Source organism: Perca flavescens, chromosome 4 (genome assembly GCF_004354835.1).
Source record: "Perca flavescens isolate YP-PL-M2 chromosome 4, PFLA_1.0, whole genome shotgun sequence".
Lineage (NCBI taxonomy): Eukaryota > Metazoa > Chordata > Actinopteri > Perciformes > Percidae > Perca > Perca flavescens.
The window spans coordinates 32,389,719-32,413,811 of NC_041334.1; the positions used below are offsets into that span (position 1 = coordinate 32,389,719).

Sequence of the window (24,093 nt, forward strand, 5' to 3'; positions counted from 1 at the left end):
GAGAGAGAGAGAGAGAGAGAGACATTGAAACCGGTAAAGACATGCACAGCATCATTGTGAGCACCGGTTACAGTGATCCAGGTGCGTGGTACTTCCATGGGATCCTCGTGGAAAAGTACATACATTTCATCATCTGACAGTGCGGCACAAAATGCCCGTCACATATCAAATCAAAAGCAAAATGTTGCTTGTTAATGGAACTGTTAGGCACATAATTGTTTTTTATGGTTTTATATTTTCTGGAAAAGTCGGAGTTACTGTAAATGTAGAATGCTTAACCAAAAACAATAACTGAAAAAAAGGAGGAAAAAAATAACATACAATTTAAAAAAAAAAAAAAAAAAGGAAGAAAACAGCTTTCAAAAGTCATTTTGGAATCACTGTCTTGTTAGTAACTCAACTTTGTTACATCATGTGTGTGTGTGTGTGTGTGTGTGTGTGTGTGTGTGCATGAGTGTATGTGTGTTGTCTGATGTGTGTGTGTGTGTGTGTGTGTTAGTTCACAATTGGGTGCATTTGTGTAGAACCAAGTGGTAATGTGTGAGTGAGTACTTGAGGTGTTTGTGGGTAGTGGCTGTGATTGGCTGACAGCCGTCCATCAGATGCTCAGGTCTTTGGGGCTGTCCTTGTAGGTCTTCTTGGGCTCAGGCAGGACGGTTGAGCGACTGGTGTTGCTCTTGAGCGTGCTGTAGTACTCTCTCACCTTGGCCGCTACAAAAGTGTCATCGTCCTCTTCGTCCTCCGAGTCGTCTCTTCTGAAACTCCTCACGGGGGAGATGTCTCGTCCCAGGCTGCGGGCTCGGTACTGTGGCTCGGGGGAACTGCCTCGGCTGGCGTAGCGCCCATCCCTCTCCGTCCTCTCGGTCGAGCGCCCCCTCAGCAGCGAGCTGTACCTCTTGTAGCCTAAATCGGAGTCGGGGGTGCGCACTCTGGGCAAGGTGTTGTCTTTGAAGGCGTCTCTCTGGCCACGGGATGCCACATCCGTTAGCAGCCTGTCCCCCCTGTAGGCTCTATCCATGGAGGAGGCTTTCAAAAGCAGGCTGTCCTCCCCGTACAGGCGCTCCTCCCGGCGCAGCGGCGGTAGCGTGGCCTCTTTGTTCAGGCGGTCCAGGGCTGGGGGCTCACGGAGGACGCTGTCCTCAAGAAGGAAGCTGGGTTCAGGAGTCTTGGGTGGCTCCTTCAACACGGACTCGCCCCCGTTGGGCTTCTCGTTGCTGCGGCCCCGTCTCTCTGGGGAGGCGTACCGGCGGTAGGGCTCTAAGGAATGGGCGTGGCGTCTGGTGGGGGAGTGGTGCCGAGAGCGGTGTGGGGACCTGTGGCGGTGAGGCGAGCGGTATGGAGAGCGGTGGCGGCGATGTGGGGAGGAGTGGTGACCTTGGCGTCTGTCTGGGGAGCGGCCGTGGCGGCGCCCCCCGTCGCGGCTATCCAGGGTGTTTTCTGCGCTGCGCGACCGGCCGTGCCCCTTGTTAGGTGAACGGTGGCGGCTACGGTGGTGGCCGCTGGAATGGTGGCGGTGGCCGTCGCTTCCTTTGTCATACTTCTTCTTGGACGCAGCCTTCTCCGTGGACTTCTTCCCCCTGTGTTTCCCCGTGCTGGTTTTCTTGTTGGGGGAGCGGTGGCGGTGGTTGGAATGGTGGTGCTTGCCAGTGCCGGTAGAGTGGCGGGTCGGCTCCTTCTTGCTCCGGGATGGTTGTTGGGGTTCTGGTGGGTAGTCGGATTCCGATGGCGTGTTGGTTGGGGGCAGGGCGCTCACTTCCGCAGCGTTTTGTAACCCTGAGGCTGGGTCGGCTGGGCTGATGTCGTTGGGGCTGCCGTCTGTAACAAAATGGGACATACAGACGAGGGCAGGGGGATCAAACATGCATCTTGAGTTAAAAAAAAAAGAATCTCCTGTCTGCTTTCACATTAACCATGCGGAATCACTCAGACATGAAGCTGAGAACATTTCCAATGGAAGCCATTCTGATGTTGATGCCAGCTAAGATGGCTAGTTGTTAGATGGCACAGCAACAGCCAATGAGTAAAACATTAGTGTAGCTTACGCGTGAGAATAAAAGGCAGTGACACAAAAAGGCAGCCAGTGCTTGAAGAGACTAGTTACCCACAACAAACCTGTTCCCAGGTCTACCTGGGGTCACCTCTCTGAAGCAGAATGGGAGTCGGCTGGTTGGGCAGCTGGACTGGAGGCTGGTCGGTCAATGTGCTGCATGTAGATGATGCTGCTTGACTGTACTGATTAGCCATGCTCTTTCATGCACGTTCATGATGCCCTAAACACTTTGTAAATGTTTACAGCAAATAAAATGCTCAAGATGAGATCCAAAAACTACTGCTATACTGCACGTGCGGTTTAAGTGGCATTTTATCAATAGGAAAATAATTAAATGTTATGCACAATTTTACATAGATTTCGCTTGTGCTACCTTAGCGACGTTCATCCGGTTATTCTTACTAAATCCTCTACACATGCAGCCACCAGAATGAGTTGTTTATCAGATTCTTAGGATTAAACTTTACAGTCATTCTAGCCAGTTGTAGGCTACTTGTAAATACGTCTTCAGGTCTACATTTAACTGCAGGAATACAACTACAGCAGAAAACTAGCAAGAGCAAAGAGGATGTTCTGTGATGGTCTAAAGTAGTGGGACTATCTAAACTTATAAACAAGAACAAACTAACACTCTGCATTTCACCTTTGGACGGGTTACCCAAAGGTTAAATACAACCGGGGCAGACATATGCATGGAAACAAGTATCCGTAACAGCGGCTACGGCAGCGGCGGTAGTGGCAATGTATTTTGGGTGGATGGATTTGTATGAATGGGGTAGAGCATGGGCATGGGTGGGTTGAGGCCACATCACACAGAGGATCAGGATGGCGAGAGAGCGAGACCGAGAAAGTAAGACAGGAAGTGGGAGGAAGAGCCAGACGACAGGGGAGGACAGTTACAAACCGTGGTCTGATTTTGGAGGACAGAGGCCTCCCCCATCTTGTCATTTCTCATACATGCAGTGAGATGGGGAACGGCCATCCCTGAAGGAAGACCAGAGCCCAGGGCAATACAGGAAGAAGGGAAGATACAAAACAAAAGAAAAAAAAACAGAAAAAAGAGAAGAGCACAGGGTTTAGATCGGTTGGAACCAACTTGAAGGAAGAAAAGGAGAATTAATTGTGTTGATTTTTTTTTAATGAAAAAAAAAGTGTTTATTTGATCATTGAGTCATTCAGAGTAAAGAGACAGTCCAGGAAATTACCCAAACCCTTCAGTGGAACCCATCAGTTACAGAGAAAAGTCCTGGAACCAAGCGCACACATACACTCAGACACACTAACCCACACACACCTAAACGTGGACACAGAAGCAGCAGAAACCCAAACCCCCAAAATAAAGACAGTGAGACTCACACACACAACAATAGCATATGAAGCAGTTTTACATTGCTGACAGAAATAAAAAAAAATAAAAATTAAAGAAACTAGGCAAGAGGTTGTGCCAACTAAAAAGTTTGAATAATGATCCAAAATATACAAGTTCACATGATGTCATATTGGTGCAGGTTAAGACAGCACATTCTTAGCGCAAATAAAATTACATTGACAAACTTTTCAAGACAGGCAAATGTATCTCCACTCAAAAGAAAAGTAACAAAAAGAAAACATTGATGATGACTCATGACTATCAATCAAAACTGGTCAATACGGTTAAAAAAAGGAACGTTCCATAAATATTATGGAAAATAGACAATAGAAGGAAAAAAAAAATCCAATTTACACTTTTGACAAGATCATGCAGCAATAGACTTTTATCCATTAATATGTGGCTTCGATCATGGCTCTGTACATGGAACAAAAATACTTGTAAAAATGCCTCTATTCTTTTCATCACTGTACAAAACGTCTATATAATTGGAGCGACTCTTTTTCTTTTTGAATGGGGATGGGTGGAGTTCCTATTGTCACAGCTTTTCAATTACATTAACAGTGGGTGCAAATAAAATCCATGGATTAGTGACAAGCACAGTATAGTGAGATTTTCCTCTTTGAAATGGCAAAAAAAAAGCATCAGACTGCCTTTTCTTCTCAATACAGGTCTCACTTAAAACCCTTAAGAGTTCAGTAGCTTACATTCACCTTCAATAAATATCATAAATATGCTTGTGTCATGTCCTAACCAAAGCTGTGAGATGTCCCATTTCATCATGGGATGCAATGGATCAAGTTTTCTTTTCCTCTTAACGCTAAATTAGTGTTTAAATGAGGATTTGGAGCCCTCAATATTACTTCTTACTCACAGGAAACACTGATTTGTTACTACTCTGGTTATTCAAACCCTGTAAACAGTTTCTGTTTTCATGGAGCACTGAAATCAGACCCACCACCATTCTGTAAAGTCCCAGCAAAGTGCTTTTGCTCAGTGGCCAGAAGGTGAAAAGTGACAGCGGGATGACATGGAAACTGAGAGCAGGTGACAGCAGGAGGGGGCAACAGCACCCAGGGGAGCAAGCTCCACCCCTGCTCCCCCCCCCAAAAAAAATCCCAAAGCCCAGTAGTGACCTCCACCAGAAAGAGACACAAGACCAACCAACCCCTTCCCCCTCCCTGGTGGGTTTGTCCCAGGGATGGGTGTAGGGTCCTGGGAGGGTAATATCGTTCTTTCCCCTTCGACCCACCACCGTCCACTGAGTGTCCCCTGGCTCAGGGCGTGAAGATGGGGGAGAAGGGAATGTTTTCGTAGATTGACCCACCATATTCAGGCACAGAGCCATCACCCCTCTTGAGCACCAGATGGGCCCGCCGGCCTCCACTCTTGATGAGCTCGATGGCTCGCGCATGCTTCATGCCCTTGGTGCTCTCGCCGTTGATCTCCAAGATTTCATCGCCGACCTACGGGAAAGGTAGAAGACCGTGAAGGAAAGGGAGAGAGAGGGAGGAAGCAAAAGGTGGGAGGCAGAGAAGAGTGACAAAATGACAGGTGAAGATGGAGGGGAGAGGAGTAAATCAGAGGGGGAAAGGAGACGTGACAAAAGCCAGAAGAAGGAGAGGAGACAGCAGAGCAAGGCAGAATGCAGAAAACAAGTGACAGTGGGGAAGAAGAGGAAAGATAAGAGGCACGAAGGTTCAAAGGGACACGATGACAGCAGAAGGGAAGGAAAGGGAAGACAGATTGAGGAGAAGTTACATATCAAATCTTCCAAACGGTAAACCGCACAACAGCAAAAAAAAAATAAATAAAAAATGTTTTCTAAGTCAACAGTTTCCAGAGAGGGCAAATTGCGTCGAAAAGCAGCAACTGTGACGCTGACGGAGGAAAACGAGAGAAAGAGAGAGGGGAAAAAATTGGAGCCAGAAAAACACTTTTTGCTTCCCGGTTCTTTGCCTCCACGCCTCAAGTTATCTGACAGTGCTGTCTGCGCCGAGGGAATTCTTCTCTGGCAGAATATGGATCTCTCTCACTGACACCTCTCTCTGCCTCACTGAGCTGCTACTATTAATAGCTCTGCTAATAAGGTGCAAAACCACAAATGTATATATTTATACATGCATGTACAAATGTGCTACTACATGCACACCCACACACTTCCTAACTGTAGCGTATTAATATATACCAAAAACTCTCTTATAGCTCGCATTCACAGTATCTGCCAACATGCTCTCTGCATATGTCTCGCATGCAAACAGGCGAGAATCAATTAACCCCACATTGTATATTCAATCAAGCAGCCCGGGGGAAATGCTACTGACTTAAACAATTCATCAGATTAAAGGTTAAATATTACAGTTTTATGACAGCTTCTGTAGCATGTATGGATGCCACTTTATGAGCTAGTAGAGAAACGCCAATTAATTAAAATGTACATATTCTGTGCACAGGTATGCTCCATGACTGTGCAATGTTTGCCTTGTGTTTTGATATTGCACTCACACAATGAACCTCTTATGTGCTCAAGCCTGGAGGCACCCGTGTTTGTATTCATATATGCATTATGTACATTATGCACAAGCAATTATATTGATAGATAATATTATTCTGATGGCTGTTAAGTCTATGAGGCAGTATCATCAGCCCCCTTGTTAATCAACAGTCAAGTGGCTTAGACTGCACCTGAATATGTATTATTCAGGTGCAATATTATCATATCAGAATCCGTACATAACATCTAGTAGTCAAAATGTAATCACGTTTGAGACAAGTTGTTGTGTTGTCAGTGTAGAAATGCGCAGCACTGTCTAAAGCCTATTTTTCCAATTTTGGTGTGTTTTTTTTTTTTTTCTAAATTGGTTCAGAAATCTCTCAAAATTCTTAAATTAAATAGACAATTTCTTGTCCCATTCTTACTGTTAACATTTGCAGTGGTGACTAGCAAGTACTGCCCTGATCAATAAATCCACCAGGTATGTTCCTCATCTCACACAAAAAGTAATAAGACATCAGTTAAATTAACAATAATTCACCCAAGTGTAAAAATAAAATAAAAAATAAAAGCACATAAAAACCAAATAAAAGCTACATGGCAGGATACCGAAGCTACTATATCATTTGCAATAACCTTTATTTAATAAAGTAAGTCCCATTGAGACTAAGGTTTCATTTTCCTGACTTTTACGCTCTAGTATGGGTTAGGGTTACTGAGACTGTCATCTTTCTATGTGTCTAAACGGGGCATTATATTTCACAACAGTTGATGATGTTTTGGTGTGTGAATGCTGTTGGTACACCGTGTCCGTACCCTCATCTTTCCGTTGCGGACGGCCGCTCCGTCCTCAGCTAGCCTCAGCACGTACAGATCCATGTTGTATTCTCTGCCTCCCCGCAGGCTGAAGCCAAAGCCTTTGTTGTCTCGCTCCAGGTCTACTGAGTAGAAGTCAGAATCCTGATGGAGACACAGACCGCAGGTTTATGATTAAAATTTGGTGTGTGTGTTTGTATTTGTGTGTGTGTGTCTCTCCTTTGAAGTGGGATCCTATTTCAGGAGCATGGGACAAATGCCACCTTCAGGAAAGTCACACCTATTTATAAGGTGTGCCAGACACTGTGGGTGTGTGTGTGTGTGTGTGTGTGTGTGTGTGTGTGTGCGCACATGCATATGCACTGCTGTAAGGATGCGGAATTATTGATGCTTTGGGCTCTGGGTGGACATTAGAGAGAGGGCAAAGCTAGAGAGAGAGACCGGGCACCACAAGGACAGGCAGACAGCCACAGCAGCTCCTGTCTTCACGCCCTCCTAATCTCCTCTGCTAAGGGATCAATGCTATCTGTGCAAGCCATCTCCACACCACCAGATTAATTCAGCAGCGAACACAGTGGGCTGAGGGGTTTACTTTGAAAGCAAACAGACTTTTCTTAATGCAGGGACTCCTGATAACGCCAGCAGGTGGACGATAAAGGAATAATAAACAAATAAAAATGCACTTTGCGTGTCCTTGGGAAGGTGGGTGGGTGGACTGGTGATGGATGTGTGAAAAGACAAATGCGGACATGGTTAGGAAGTTGACTGGACGGAGCGCAGATTGCTGGGTTGTTTGATGGAGACAGGAAATGGACAGATGCATGAGTGAAGCGACAGGTGAATGAATGGATGACCTAAATGGAGTGGCCTTCCTTACCTGAGCGGAGACTTGTGTAGGGGGTTGGGGAGGAGGGCCTTGTGGTGCTTTGAATTCAAACGATTCCTGTTTTGGTTTGGTGTTGTTCCTGAGGCAGAAAGATAGCAGTCAGTGTCAAATATTGTACATTATATAATAATATATGTATAATAGGCAGTTCATAATAAACGTAATCTGCATATTTTCGACACATCGTCTGAAAAACATTCTACTGACTGAAAGGTCATCATTTTATTTGGAATCTAAAAGCACAACAACTCAAATGAGTATCATGACACAAAAAGCACTTAAAAGCACTACTGTAAACAACATTTATTTCCAAAGTGGTCCTTGATGGAAACAACAACTTTATTTGTTTTGTACAAACCACTCAATATCCCATTGTGGCCCTTACCTGGCCTCAGGTGCAGCCTGTTGCTGAGGTGTGTGAGTGGTGGTTATAGTGGCGATCTTCTCCGCATTGGTCAACAAAGACGCGTTGGATGACTCTGAGGAGGGCGAGAGAAGGCGAGTTATTGCTTTTCATGTCAATCATCTGTCACACGGTCCAAGAACCTTTTTCTCACCCATGCAAATATAAAAACCTTCTCGCTACATTGAGTACATTTCTTCTGACATTTGCTTTTTGCATACAGCTTCTAATTTAATACGTTATCATTTCTATAAAAGAGTAAAGACTGTGGGATGGAATTATATCCATATTCCACATGTGGAACATTTACATTTTCCCGTGTTTATATTGGTGTCCATACAGAAGTTGACAGCTACAAACATTAGCTGACCTACAGGGAGCTCCAGCAGCTCCAGCAGCCTCCAGGCTTTCTCCACCACTTAGCCAACATCTGGGACACCGGAATAACACATAATAACACGCTTTACATTTGTGCTATCAATCATTTTTGTCGTGCTGCTTGTAAAATTGTGTTTCAGTGCACAGTGCATCTCACTGTGGACTGAAACTCCTCCTGTCTGCCTCTGAATTGTCAAACAGGAAACGTCTTTTATCTTAACACTAGTTCAATCATTTTGTTTTATCAATGAACCACGCTGAGCTCGACAAAAACACACCATCATTACATTACTCTTGCCACATAAAGAAACCTCTCTTCTCCTCAACAATCTTATCTTTCTTGTTTATGTACAGTAAAGGTATCCTTTATTTGAATACAACTCTCCACTCTCTTCTTAGTCCCCTACTCGCTATTCACCTCACGGTCAGTTCCTCTTATCTATTCATCTCCTCCACCTCCACCACTCTCCTTAGTCCCCGTTGGCTTAACTCTTCTATTGCTCAGCTGCCCACGAGGCGCAAAGTCAACCAGGCAAGCTGCAGCGTGGGTGGGGCAAGCGTTATTTCGGACTACGTTTAGGAGAACCTTCTTGTTCTGGGTGTACGCGAGTGAGTGATGAATCTTTCAGCCCAGTCCTCGGCATAAGGTCCGCGCTGCATCCACGAGAATTTCTGGCAGCAACAATTTCACATATTCTTCTGTTGCTCATTTTTCACTTTCAAACCGTCAAATTTGTCCCCGTAAACCCTATTCGGCCCTCCGTCTGCTCATCTGCATAACCCACTCCTTCCATTCTGCTGCCTCTCTCCATTAATCTCTCTACTCAAAACGGTTTTCTGTCTGGAAATTAATCGAATAAGCCCCCAGTCTTTCCGTTTCGCTGGCGACCCACTGCCTCTTTTCTCCTCTCTGGCTTAAAAACATTCACGGCGCAAAGAAAAAGCAGTGAGCGGTTTTTGTAATTTGTCTCTGGCCCTGGCAATTTGCCCTTTTGCCCTGAATGGACCGAGTTAGAAAAGAGAGCAGGTAAATTCACAATGAGAAATTCGGGAGAGGGAAAGAAAAAGGAGGAGCGGACGGGGAAAGAAAGGGAGACGTAATAAGAGTGGTGGGAGGGCTGTACTACACAATATACTCCAGGTTTTGCAAAGAAATTAAAAGAAAGGCACATCATATCATCTCAGGCACGTCTGTCTCCCTTTTCGTACACAATAGGAAGCAATGAGGTGTGCTCTAGTCTATACTGCAGAGACATAAGCTTTGATGAAGGCATTAGTGGTTTGTGCGTGTATTACTGTGGACCAGCAGGAACAGTTCCTGTTTTCCTCGTCATTGCAAAAGTATTGAGCATCAGTCGCTAAACTACTCTGGCTGTGCTCCCACACAGGGGAGAGGTGATTTCAATGGAAAGGAGCTGAACCTGATTTCAACTGGGAAGAACCTCCTGCGGTGGTATTTATGCAAGAATGTTTAGACAAGATAGATCCAGTCAAAAATAGGAATGCTCAGTCATTGTGAAAACTGAAGCAGAGAGAACAGTCACTCACAACTTAGAAACACAAGCCACAATCTTTCCCTGTCACTCTGTCTGTCTCCATGTCAGACAGCGTCTGTTTGTTTGACACATGCACATAAACCCGAACTTTCCGATAAAGCATATCCAGTTATTTCTCTCTGACGCCTTCTCTCTTGCTCTCTGTGTCTTCTTGGCAGAGCAATTTTGGATCACTGTTCTCATCAAGTGTTCTACGGGAATAAAAAAAATCTTCATCTATTAAGAAGTGAGCCGGAAAGCAACGAGCGGTGGACAAATAGCTCCAATTTCTACCAGTGTGCAGGTTGAAAGGGAGTATCGCCTTCCTCGCACACACACACACACACACACACACACACACACACACACACACACACACACACACACACACACACACACACACACACACACACACACACACACACACACACACACACACACACACACACACACACACACACACACACACACACTTAATTAACAGCATTTGTGAAGCATGCCAGGAGGAACTGTCAGCACAAAGCAACGAGAGCTCTCAGCTGTACCGCACAACATAATGTGCACAAACTTTTCCTTAAAACCACTTTAACAAAAAACACACATATACAGAGGAAGTTCTGCAGTTCTCTATGTATCATGGTATTTTAAAAGTGCAAAACGCAAAGGCTGGGAAAGTTCCCAAATTATCCCCAAAGAAGCAGTTCTGTCAACGCTGCAGGGAAAGTGTAGTCTGGCTATCACCAGACCAAGCTCAATCTTTTAAGATTAAACATTAGTCTGGGGAGTCTGCTCTGGATTTTCTACTGCACAAGAGGCGTGATCAACGGGTATAGTTCTAATGACTCTGTACGCAATTAGATAGTCCTTCAACCAATCAGACCAACGATCTGGGTGACGTACTTTGCAGAGCGAGGCAGAGCGAAAGCTGGTCAGTAGTAAGGCAAACATCCTTCTTTTGTAGGAATTGTTCCAGGGCAAGATTCTGTTCCGTTTTCAGAGAAAAGTTGCGTTTGAAATCTTTTAAAACAGCAGCGACAGCAGCATCAACGGGTTGCTGCGCTTCAGTGGCCGCCATGTTGAATGTAAACAAAAAGCTACTTGGACGCTTCTCTATCGTCATCGTGTTAAACCCGCCAATAGCGCGCCAGGTGGATAAGCCAGTTTGTGATTGGTTCCCGCCAATTTGTAACGGAAGCAGGAGAGATAAACGGACAGGTTTCCAGCCTGAGCTGCAGGGAGAAATCAAATCGCCGGCACATCGGGCTGGGTTTACCCAGTCTAGGGAGAGTGATGAATTGTCCTGCTCCTCAAATATACCCATAATAATACGATCAAGAGTTGATGATTGTATTGTTTGACTGCCGTTAATGTATGATTGAGCAAAGCCACATTGAGCAAAAATCTGCACTTCTACTTAGACAACCTTCATGAACACGCTCTTGCTCAATAGTTTGGCAAAATGTGAATTTTTGGCTCAAGGCTACCGACTGAATGTGATATTGTCAGAATGTGTGAGTTGAAAATATCCCCCACGGTTGTCAGCACCTTTTAGAACACTGAGGTTGCACTCTCGCAACAGTTTTTCAAGGGAATAGAGACTGTTAAACAAAATCAGAAATTATAATAAACTATTCTGTAGAGTGGAGTGCTTAACTGCCACCCTCTACTCACCGTCTCCAGGAATGATGCGTAGTGTGACGGTGTTCCCGGCCTCCTTGATGAGGTTGACGATGTCAGAGTGGGACTTGTTGGTGATGGAGCACCCGTTCACAGCTAGGATGCGGTCGCCGACTTTCAGCTTCCCGCAGCGGTCTGCTGGGCTCCCTTCGATGATGCGCCCTATTTTGTGGGGCATGGCCACACATGCATTGCCAGCTATAATCACCATTGTCAAGTTGTGATGTGTGATTCAGTGTGTGTGTGTGTGTGTGTGTGTGTGTGTGTGTGTGTGTGTGTGTTTAAAGTGATGTTGGATTGTGTTTGAAAAGAGAAGGGAAAGGAATGGGAAAGGAGCAGAAAAAGAAGATCAGAAGGTTAAGGGTTAAATCCCCACCAACAGCCAGCAGCCAGCCAAGCCACAGTAACTGAGAGAAACTGATCAGAAAAGCGACAGAACAAAATGCAAGCATTGGTATAGTAAGGCAAATGTGTGCTCTCCAAAGAAATCACTGGAGCTGGTATGCTGTAGTTCTCAAGCCTTTTAATGTAAAGTGTTCTCCAATGATTGAAAAAAACTAAATCTACCAAAGTGTTCGTCCTCCTGCACCCTTTCTGTCTTATCCTCCTGTTACACGTAGAGCTACTCCAGCACCACATTCCTAAAATGGATATCATTATTATATTTGCATGAGAGTCTCTCGGCAGTAGAAAGCTAATAATAATAAAAAAAAACTGTGTTGTGTCATCTGCATCCCAAACACCTGCACCCGCAGAAAGGTGGAGACGACAAACATACATCAGAGCTGACATCGCACCAACTACCCTAAGGTCTCTCTCTTTTTCTTCCCCCCTTTCTCTCGGTCTGCAGTCTGACATCAGTCACTGCAGAGTATAGGAGCGTACAATCACTCTTTCCTTTTCATTATTATTCATCTCTCCCTTCAACTGCCTTGCTCTCTTTTATTCCACTACAAACTTGTCTAACCCTGACCTCTTCCTGTCTTTTCAACTGAATCTAGCTGTAAAATATTAAGTGGAAAGCAGATGATGGAGGGACAGAGAAAAAGAGAGGCGGAGGTTCCCGTGGGATTTCTGAACGAAATAAAGTGCTTCTCCAAATACTAACAGTATGTGTGGACTGGCTTCATGTAGCCAATGTGTTTCTATTAGATTTTGCAGGTCAAATCAAATAAAGCGTTTATGCTGTCCCATGCTTTCTACTTTGGCCTGTGAAAAGGAGCTTTGCCACTTTGTGAGCCAACCTGGAAAGCTGAGCATTTCCCGGCCTTTTCAGTCCACCCACACCGACAGAGATAAGAGCACAGAGAAGAGGGGAATGCCATAGTGGTCTAGGCAGGAAGCCATGGCAGTTGGGCAAAGAGTGCACTGCATAGAAAAGACACTACTAGTTTGTAAAAAAGCAAAGTAGAATCAATTTGACCAGCTTTATATTTCAACAATACAATGATTCCTCTATCAGCTATGTGACGCAAAATAACCTTAAAAATGTAGACAAGGTTATAACGAGTCAGTGCATCATATGTTGTAAAATAAATAAATTGTATCCACACTGATCATTTGTCCTATTTATCCTGCTTGCAGCACTCATTCTCATTAAGTTGTCATGCTTTTAGTGCCGTCCTGCTCGGCCAAAGCCATTTAAGTTGAGCTGAATAATACAAATGCCTTATGTAAGACCCACTTCACTTGTGATCAATTATGAAAGCCTTGTGAAAGTGTGAGTGTAGCAGCAGCTGCAGGCGAAGAAAGGGTTTCAGTGTCTTGGTTTGACAGGCTCAGACGAAAATGAAAAAGAAGAACCAGTTCTTTGAAGAGAGTTGGTATTGATCTGGTTGGACTGTAAATAGCCAGAATCGGTGCTGGTTGTCAGGCTATTTAGTGTTCAGTGGTTTTATGGATGATACAAAGGCAGCCCATAAAGAAGATAAAAGACCCTGGTGATGAAAAAGTGTGTTTCATGTTTTGCTGAGTAGAACTGATTTCTGTACAATCAACAATTGCGTGTGGAGATATTTAGTTACGCTCGTCACAGAAAGGTGTGACAGCTCTTACCAAAAGTGGTGCCAGCTTCAGGCCGCGACACCGAAGAGACAATGACAAAACCGAATCCTTCGTTCTCGCCGCGGCGGATCTCTACGTCGTAGGGCTGCAAGGCGGAGGGGGCGTTGGAGATGGCGCTGGGGGGCTGAGAGGAGGTGGTGGCGACTGCCGCAGCGACCACAGCGTTACCGCTGCCTCCCGCCCCTCCCCCGCTGCCGATGCCGGAGGTGGAGCCGCTGCCAGAGCTCACGGTGTTTAGGGAGTTCTGGCTGCCCTGTGGGGTGCGCTTCCCCATCTCCTCCGTGAAGCTGGGCGCCTGGGTGCTGCTGTGGTGGGAGGATGCCGGCGATGGGGGCACGTCTCCCTCTGCTTTAACTACAGATGGCGGAGGGGGATAAGGTGAGAAAGATGAACATATATAGAGAAGGGTGATAAGGGAAATGGTGTGGAGAACGAGAGAGATTTATGGAAGAAATTAAGGGAGGTGAGGCAGAAGAGATTAAGGAGATGACACAAGTGAGAGTGTTTGAGAATGAAGACAAACAGATCAGCATTAGACCAGACATTGTTATATAATAAGTTCCGGAAGATAATAGAACAGAAAAAGCAGAGTTAGAGACTGCTGCATAATAGGGCAAGATATGACAACACAGCAAAATGTTGCATCATGTGTGCAATCTGAAAAAGATTGTAAATAAACACAGACAGTTTTCTCTCCTAACACAGCTAGTTCATGCTGATATGATAAAAGACAAGCTGGCAAGACACCTTGGGGAGAAGAGCCTCTGCAACAATCTGTCCTCTGATCTGTTCTGAACAAAAGATGAACTAAAGACGTCGTATCTGGACATTTCATTCCACATTTCATTTCCTGTGCAGCTGCTCACGGAAGGCGCCTCATATTCTCGACGCTCTGAGGCAGACGGGGAGCAGCAACGCACTAATGTATGTCTGCTGACAGCAGGCCGAAGGTTGACCACCCTCTCCATCATATTTATGGGCCTTTCTTTATCGCCTTCCCGAGGAGCAGTGTGGAGCTGAGCAGAGCAGTGAAATGGCAGTGATTGGGGGTGGGGGGCGTTTGCTAGCAGTAGCGGGCGAGCGCTTCCAACCAATACACATCCAGACTAATACAGAGGAAGGCGACCACTGCACATAGCGAGCAGGTCCCCGGGTCCCTGATGGAATTGTGATTAAAATAAATGGAGCTCATGGTGATGTGAAGTACACATAGTGCTTTTCATGCCGATATATGACTTTGTTGGCGAAATAATTTGTTAATTATATTCATAAATTATAAAATACACTGCTGATTTAATATGAAACTGACATGCAATTGATTTGTTGCAATTTATTTCCTTTCTTCCAACTTTCCAACCAAATTTTTCAATCGATACAGAATTGCCAAAGAAAATATCGTGTATCGATTTTTTCCCCCTACTCTAAATATTTGTACATGGATATCTATATCCATACATACTGTATATTCAGTATGAGTGGATGAAACATTGACTTTTGAACCCCTCAGCAGGTCTCTAACAAGCTAGCAGGTCTCTAACAAGCTAGACTGCTGATCTTTATCCCTCTTCCTTCTTACCGGTATAGTTGGTTTTGCGTCTAACAGTGAGGTTGACGTGGCCCTGCTTGGCAGCCTGTTGCATCAGTTGCACCACAAGTTGGTGGGACTTGCCCACCACTGCTGTGCCATCCACGCATATCAGTTCATCCCCGGAGCGCAGGCGTCCGTCCTCGTCTGCCGCGCCGTACTTCACTATGTGGCCAATGTAGATCTGAAACGCAAACAAAGTAGATAAAGGACACCTGTGAGACTGTGCTCACAAATCTAGATCATATACAGATAGGCAAAGATTGCCAAAAGGGCAATATATAATATATATAATTTTAGACTTCACACATGGAAGGAGTTCAAACAAAGCTTTAACTGAGACAAAAAAAATAATTAAGAAAGATATACTATTATGTACGTACTGTATATGCATTAAATAAGAATTCAAAGATGTCCCATCTTTTACAGCAGGCATTAAGTTGCCATGCAGTTGCAGGTCTGCTACAATTTAAACAGCATTATTGCGTCTTTCCTCTTCTTCCAAGCCTGCTACAGTAGTCACCCCAGCTCCAAAGTAAATCATTATTTCTTTTACTTCAAAAAACGCAGTGCAGGCCGGTGAACAAGAACAAACTACTTTGCCTCTTTAAGAAAGACATGGTGTGTGCATGGGATGGGTGGTTTTCTTTTTACATTGGCCAGATCAAAGTGATACTGTGTTGTAGAAATCACTGACAGATAAATAGAAAAAAAAAAAAAAATCTATAGATGCTGATCAGACTAGTGCTGGGAATGTAGCGTCCATTTCATTATTCAGGTTACTAAATCTTGTCAGTTGTATGATAGTATACACTTCACACACATATGAAGTGAAAATTGAGGACATTAAAAAGCTAACTAGACAGAATCAGCAGTGGGAGATAGAAAGAGTGTGAGAGAGACTCACCGGCTCTCCTGGCTCGTTGCCTCCTAGGATCCTGAAGCCGAACCCTGTGTCTTTCCTCCACAGAAAAATGTCCTGCTCCTGGAAATCTGGAACTGTGAAATTAACAGAGCACCATTAACATTTCTGCATTAATATCAACAGCCAGCCCAGGGGACTGCCTGTGTCTGCCCCAGTACAAGATGAGCTCAGCCCTAATATAACTCCCTCAATATCACCCTATTCAGTCAAAATACCATGGTTGAGCTTTGAGAGGACTGCAGAGAACGGTATGATCATAATGGATGCACCCATTGTTCTAAGGCAATCAAACCCCCTGCGTGCATATTTCAACATGCAAAAATTCATTCCCCCCCCCGCAACTGTTCCAAGCTTTGTCACCAAGATAGCACTTTTGCACAAACAATCTGTCTGGAGGCTTTGGGAAAAGAACAAACATCTGATCATCAAAAGATACAAAAAGATCTATTTTTGGTAAAGAGCATAGGTATAGAGCTTAAATAAACTATCAAAAACCAGAAAGGCTGCCAAAACAATTCAGAGCACCTTCATTCATTGGTCCCATAATTAGAAATGATCAGGCTGAAATTCCACTCTGAAGTCTGAAATAGCATAGTTTTCTTTTTTCTTTTAGCTTTTTTAAAACATTTTCAGTGACGTTCCCACGGCCTGGACATTTCTATTCAAATGGACTACACTGTTTCTTTCATGAGGTGATGTGTGACATGCAACTCCATTTCTACTCTTCCCTATGTTGGAGAGCACTTCCCACCCAACAGAGGTGCTAATACAGGCTGGAATACGCCATATATTATTAAGTATGGCTAGTTCACAGCCCACTCCCATCCACAAGAGACAGAAATGTGTGTATATTAGTCAAAAGAAAGGTACTGTGCTATAAAAGAGGCATTGCACTGCAGAGAATGACAGCTCATGGTTCATGTAGCAGCGTAGATGGAGGGTAACCTGACTCCGCCAGATGGATTGCTTCGCATTTGCTCGGCATATCCATCTGGGAACTTTCCGTTGGAGAACTTTTGGGAAGGGGCGGAATACTGGTTATTTGATTGGATGAACCATCTGTCTATCACCTATGTTGGTGATAGACGGGCCAAATCAACCAATCAGATCCACGAAGCGTATGAAAATACAACCACAAGCCCGCCCCTGCTGCTGCAGGCAAAGCATAGCTCGTAAACTCAGCATGCAAGCAACATGTCGGTAAAGGATATTTGCCATTTGTGTAACGAGAATTTAGGAATAAAAGTCACCATTTCAGGTTCCCGGACCATATTCCAAAAGAAGGATCCAAGAGAAAAAAAGCATTAGCGAGCGGCTAACAGAATTAGGGCTACTGCTGGCTGATAATACTGGTTAGCTGATTGGATAAACCATCGGTCTATCACCACCTAACCCACCTCAAAACCAACGCTGATTGGCCCGGTCGTTTGACTAACGACTCCAAATTTTCTCTGCCTCAAGATGCCAGACTGATCTGCGAGTGGAAAACTGGAGCTCGCCAGATCAGGACGGTCTCACGAGGCTAGATGGAGGGAGCCTCAGGGGGGCTACTGGGAGCCAGTAGATAGACGGAGCAAGTGTGCATGTGTGTGGCCTCACCTTGGTGTACACGTGAGCTTCTTTGCTTTAAGTGTGTGTATACTTATTCACATATTCATGTTATGTGCATGCATTTGTATGGTCACAGCTGTGTTGTATGGGCTGACAAACATGCACCTCTGAGTAAACTCCCAGGGAGATTTCCTTTTGCTTCAACATAGGCCACTGCTGCCAAGGCCACTGAAGCCACGAAGAGGCGGCAGGGTGGCAGAAGGCATAAACAGCCTGCGCCCAATCTGTTCCATCAGTCAACAGCTAAAATCCCTGCCACCTCTTTCCAATCTATCACAATGTAACCGTGGAGGAACTAGGAAAGAAAGAGTTGGAGGGTCGCAATCTGTACCTGTACTCGTGGGGTCACACCCTGCTCTTGTCGAATAATAGATCCATAAGTGATCCCCGCAGTGAGGCAACTGGCCGTGAATTAGGGGTGGAACGGTACATGTATTCGTACTGAACCGAAACGGTACGGGAGTCACGAATTCACACGGAGAATACACGGTATAAAAATAAAACTTGTGTGCAAATGAACTAATGTAATCTGTAGCCCCGCCTTAGCTCTGAAGCTCTGACTGGCGCCGCCTATGTAGCCGAGCTCCGCCTGTGTGCAGTTTGAGTCAGAGATAGCGCGAGTGGTGGCGACCCACAAGAGTTAGGACCCGCTGGCCTCTTTAAGATCGCAAGTTTGGGAAAACTTTGGTTTCCCAGTCAGTTACAGTAGTACAGAGAGTGGTGGATAAGACTGCTGTTGTAGATTAGTGTTCCATTTCCAGAGCCGCGTCTCCTAAGTTTTATAGCTGATTGTTTTATTTTGTTTACAAGTTACGGATGGAGTCTGGAGATGATGTGGGGTACTTATTGTTTACTGTTTACATCTTACTTTACACACTTCAGGCTGTTGCAGCTAGCTCAGGGGAGAGACCATATGACACTAGGTGGTACAGCCTGAGACATGCACAATAAAAAGCGTGAATCGATCAATATTTTACAAAGATGGACAGGCCTGTGGAGAGCTATGAGAGAGGACTGCAAATAACAAGCATGCATGGTTCAAACAGGGAAGGAATTAAACTGGGAACATGTTAAAACCAGACAATAATCAAAATGAAGGCCAATAAAGCACGGGCGATCCTCTCTGGCCCCTATTTTTTAGAGCAGGTAAATGCTGTGTGAGTTTTTAGGGTGGATTTATTTCTGCAAATGGAAATCATTCACCACATGGTGTGTTTAAAGACCTTGATCTCAGCAGAACTTTTCATTACAGCGAATGACGCGTAGAGAAATGCCTTTGCCGCAGTCTTGAGCCCTATGGGGTGTAATGTGGCGTGATTTACACCTGCTGATACAGGTAGGCTGTCCTCCCTGTCATTCTTTCTGTGCTCCTCTCTACTTTTCTATACGTCAGAATCCCTTGATCTCCCAAAGCCCGACCTGTCTCTTGTCCCAACATTTCTCTTTCATGTCCCATTTCTGTCCCTTCCCTCTTCGTTATCCTTTGTGCTCTCCTTGCAGTCCTCCCATTTGCACCGAGCAAACTGGCTTAGGCAATTTAGAAAACCCCTGTTAAGGCTCCTTCACCTTAGGACAGGTATGTAGACACATCCCCCCCTTAGTCTTGGTTTCTTTTTCTCTCCATCACTATTCTTTGTTTCCTTTTTAAATCAAACTATTGTCCTCTCAACTTGTCAATAGGCATCTGCACTCCTAACCCACGCTCAGCCCTTCTCTTCACATTCTCCATAGGCATCTAAATAATGAAAATCCCTGATAAGTGGTGCCTGGGAAAGCGATTAGATTTTCTCAGCCATTACAGACTCTGTTTTCGCTTTTCCTCTCTTGTTTTTTTTTTACACTTGACAGTGGACCTGAGGGTTATTTTTTTTAATTGGAGCTATCCCTTTGCTTTGGCAAGGCTAGAAAAAAAGGAGGGGGGTATGCAATCCACTGAAATCCACTCCACTATTGCTGCTAATTATACACCCATGTGTCTCTTACGGTAAGTGTAAAAGGGTGTCAATGGTGGCAGTGTCGACAACTGGACCACAGCGGAACCTATAGTAGCTTTTAAACATCTGGACAAAGAACATGTTGGAGACCACTGCTTCTAATGCTGGTTTGAAATCAATACTTATATTAAATAAATACATGTATTCATTCATCGTTAAATGAGAGGATTGATACCATCTCATGTCTGTATGCTAAATATTATGATAGAACCAGCAGGCGAGCTAGCTTAGCACAAAGACAAGGGGTTAACGGCTAGCCTAGCTCCGTCTAAAAGAAAACTAATCTGCCTACCAGCTTTAAAGCAATATTTTACTAATTAACATATTATATCTTGTTTGTTTAATCTGCACACAAACAGAAATGTAAAAACTGCTTTAAACAAAACAAGGCTGGCTGTCTGTTTCCTCTGTTTTCTGTATGAGGTAAGCTAAGCTAATCGCCTGCTGACTAGCTTTTTTATTGAGTGCACATATGTCAGTCGTCATTCGATCGTCTCAAGACAACGAATAAGCCTACGCCCCAAAATGCTGAACTACTCATTCAATTTCACATTTAAAAAAATATTTAGTTGACATTAATGTATATTCTACAATGCTATTTCCATCCTTAGTCAAACGTAAATATAGGTGAATATACCGTATTTGAATATAAACCAGTTACTTACATGCACAAGACTCATCTCTTATCCCAAATCTTGCTCCAAAACGTGCAGTACCATTTAAACACACCAAGGGTCTCCACTGAGCCAACAGCCCCATGCAGCCCTCATCCAACCGCCACCAAAAATGTATATACTTACGCCTACTTTCATACATGCTCCTGGACTGGGCCCAGATCTTAAAGGGGTCCGGTTTTCTTTGGATGGTCCCGTCTGCTGGGGAGTCCTGGGGCGGCAGGCCTGGCAGGGGCTGAGAGGGGGGCGGGGGAGCGATGCTCTCGCTAAGAGGGGGTGCCAGGGACGTGTGCACGGGAGAGTCTGTGTGGGTGCTCCGGTGGCTGGAAACGCTATGCTGGGAGCTGTTCTGACTGTCCTTTCTCGACAATTGCTGTTGGAGAAGCAGATCAATATCATTTGACAATTGAAAGGCAGCTGTTTCAGTACACTTGTGAACACGGATGCTGAACTGGGCGGGGACAGACTGGTAGGGACAGGGGGCAAAAAAGGTTATCGCATGCAAGGGGTTGTGGTTTGTTAATGGGGAATCAATGGGATGAAGATTAGAATACAATGACATTTTGGATCAGAGATTAAAATTTTTTTTTTTTTTTAAAAGATTAAAGATTGCTGCTTCTTGGGGTAAAAGGAAGCAGGACCTGAGAGTGAATATTGTCAACAATTCTTGTGTTGCTACTGTATTCAACAAAGAAAAAATAAACCTGTTTTATTCAGATAATTATTTTAGCATACAAAAGGGAGAAAAAAAAACCCTCAATGGTTTCTCATGATTAAGTCATTCAGCTGTGGGAGAAACAACTGTAGCTCAATTTACAAGGGGTACATTGCCTATTCCTTTTGTTAAACAGAGTGGAATGTATTAAAAAGGAACTGCATCCCCTGCTGCATATGGAAATATAGTCACAGTGAATAAAGCACTTGTGAGGTTTGAAATAAAAGGGGGAGATTTTACTGGTTAAGCCAGAAATGTAAAACTCTCCATAAATTGCCACTGGCCCCTCAATAACATGGGCACTTAAGCACCTGCTGGAGTATTCGAAGGGAACGGTGCTTAAGCATGCTAGAGCACACACAATCCTGAGCTCAAGTACAAGTACACTGCAAGTACAAGTAAAACTCCTTTCCATGACCCTTGTCACAATACCTTTCTTTACAGTCCCATCTTCAACATTGGGCAAGGGTTACTGACAAAGAATGAGAAAGAAAGGAAGCTATTTTCAGACAATAAGATTAAATGACAGCAGTTCAGTCTCTTCACATCATGTGACCTCCCGGTACTTCGGATGCGGTGGACAAAAATAAACCAGGAAGGGGCGGAGGCAAGCGGCTCATCTGTTCTCAAATATCAAAGTGTTTGGCCTTCAAAGTGAAGCCATGTCTTCAATAAATCCAGACTCATTACTCCCTGAATCAGCTCCACACACCTCTGCAATTCATGTTTATATTCATCACCCTTGTTAGACATAAAAGAAGCTTGACACTTTAGCAGATATTAAGTCAGAGCCGTGGATCCAGGTGGAATCCTTACTCCACCAGCGTTATGAGTAGAACCTCACTGCGTTGTGTGGAGAAGTAAAAATTAATGGATTCATATAATTAGTCACAAATGCAGGCCTTGTTTGGTGCTAAAGTCACACCTTAGGACTGAACTGATGCAAAATGATGGTCATTTTTATTCCATCGAACGAAATGGTGCCTCCATCAGCCAATGCGGTAGCATTTTCTTGGGTTTCTCTCTCAGTTTGATGTATACAAAGTCCAAATCCCATTTCCCTATCAAATGAAAACAAATCTCTTGTTCTTGATGGATCTATTAGATTTGACCTTCTGTAGTCATTGTGTTTTTCCTCTGTCCTCTGGGACTGGTCTAAATACATTGGTTTCTGCTGCTCCAATAACTGAGAAAGAAGATTGGAAGAAGGGAGGCTTGGGCAATGAAAACAAATCCTTGCTGCTTCCTCAGACTCAGCTCAGTCCTGCTTTTCCACCAGCAGGCCATCCTTAGGTTCAGTGCATTAGTGCTTTAGTGTGTTTTGTTGCATCCAACCAGCCTAATACAACCAAACATTATGTTAAAACATCACGTATAAACACTATGGGTGTTGCGATTCTCCAAATCTTCGATTCAATTTGACTTTTGATATTAAGGTCACGATTCGATTCTCGAATTAAACATGTTAAACATGTTCAACGTATCACCTCTATTATCTGCTATAATAATGCTATACCATCACCATTATTATCTAACAAATGACATACCCAGCACCAATAAGCCTACCACTATACCTCATTCCCCAAAACTTTCACCCCAGCTAAACAACATCACATACCATCCTAGTGTAATCTCTGTATGGAGGAGACTGCTCAAAACCATCCTGCAAAACAAAATTGACAAACGCATGTTTAGTCAGACACAGTCAATAGGGTCCCATCATTAGTGCAGCAGGTATCACTGGATCAGGCCGACTCTCAGCTGTGATCCTACATTCATCTCTCACACTGCAAGCTTAGCGCCCTGCGTGATGCGATCATCAGCGTGTTAGCAACCCAGCTCACGCTGTGCATCAAAGCCCCTCAACCAAGCCCCCTCCAGAGAGGTGGGGGTGCTGATGTTTAGCTCCAGGGATACACCCCCGCAAAGCACAGCATCCAAGGTTGACCAGACAGACCCACAACACCAGCACAAGTTACACCTAACGGAGCAGAGTTAAAGACGAGGTAGAGAGGAGAGGAGGTGAAATGAAGCCAAATAGCCTTATGACAGATACAGCATGTAGATAGAGGACAGAAGAGGGATGGATGGATGGGAGAGGACAAAAATATAGAAAAAAGAACAACTACTTACCAGTTTGGGGCTCTTTTTTGCAGGTGCCACACCTGTGAAGCCAAACAGAAATGGGAAAAAGAAAAAAAGGAGGTTACCAATGTAGTTTTACTATATCGTCCATGTTCAGAAAAAAGGAGAATGCAAAAAAAAAAAAAAAAAAAAAAAAAAGAAGAAGAAAGGAACAACAAAAGCTAACGCAGACTCCAAAACAATGTCACAACAGTGCTCATCTAGCCCTCGTCTCCTTCTCCCTCCTTTCCTCTCTTTCCCTGCTTGGCTCCTTTGCTCGCCCATCCGCGGCTGGCGTTTGGGGAAGGAAGGGAGGGGAGGGGAGGGGGGAGGGAGGGGGGCAGGCAGCGCGATCTATCTGCATCACTGCCGCGGCCAGCGCTCGGCTTGACTGGTGCAGCGGAAGAGTGGGGCCAGCCCCAAGGGCTAACCCAGCGCTCGCAAGAGCCTGGCTACCCAACGGTGGAGAACGCATGTGAGTGAGTGAGTGAGTGCGTGCGTGTTTGAGGGACGAAAGTGAGAGTTAAGAGAAAAGGACAGAATCCTGGAGAGCAACTAAGCCGGAGAATAAAGAGAGAGGAGTAGAGAGGAAAAGAGCGAGCTGTGCTCTGGAGTTCCTGGCCGTAGCATTACCCATGGAGAAGGAGTCCAAGATACTGAACATTAAATTATAGGCAACCGTCAGTTCCCCTCTTACTGAGACCATCTTCCTGAGTCCGCTGAGCGCCGCGCTCCGCTGTCGAAGGCTCCAGCATCTATAGGCAGTTGTAGCGTCCTCCCGTCTCTCCCTTTC

The 24,093-nt window shown here is 44.7% G+C and overlaps 1 protein-coding gene across 6 annotated transcripts in view; it reads right to left on the minus strand.

Annotated features, from left to right (window-relative positions):
• Window positions 1-433: 433 nt before the first annotated feature.
• Window positions 434-24,093, minus strand: part of magi1b (membrane associated guanylate kinase, WW and PDZ domain containing 1b) — a 151,407-nt gene continuing 127,747 nt past the window's right edge. For 2 of the 6 annotated variants that reach the window (XM_028575252.1, XM_028575248.1), the window contains exons 13-24: window positions 23,310-23,341; window positions 22,795-22,839; window positions 20,588-20,834; window positions 16,165-16,256; window positions 15,249-15,441; window positions 13,664-14,026; window positions 11,603-11,770; window positions 8,001-8,094; window positions 7,607-7,694; window positions 6,730-6,873; window positions 4,747-4,885; window positions 434-1,815 (exon numbers count right to left, since the gene is read on the minus strand). In XM_028575252.1, the coding sequence (XP_028431053.1) occupies window positions 599-1,815; window positions 4,747-4,885; window positions 6,730-6,873; window positions 7,607-7,694; window positions 8,001-8,094; window positions 11,603-11,770; window positions 13,664-14,026; window positions 15,249-15,441; window positions 16,165-16,256; window positions 20,588-20,834; window positions 22,795-22,839; window positions 23,310-23,341 (2,822 nt within the window). In that variant the 3' untranslated portion in view covers window positions 434-598. Of the gene's footprint in view, window positions 1,816-3,170; window positions 4,886-6,729; window positions 6,874-7,606; window positions 7,695-7,999; window positions 8,095-11,602; window positions 11,771-13,663; window positions 14,027-15,248; window positions 15,442-16,164; window positions 16,257-20,587; window positions 20,835-22,794; window positions 22,840-23,309; window positions 23,342-24,093 lie in introns of those variants that run through there. The other 4 variants (XM_028575251.1, XM_028575249.1, XM_028575253.1 and 1 more) reach the window with 4 other exon arrangements.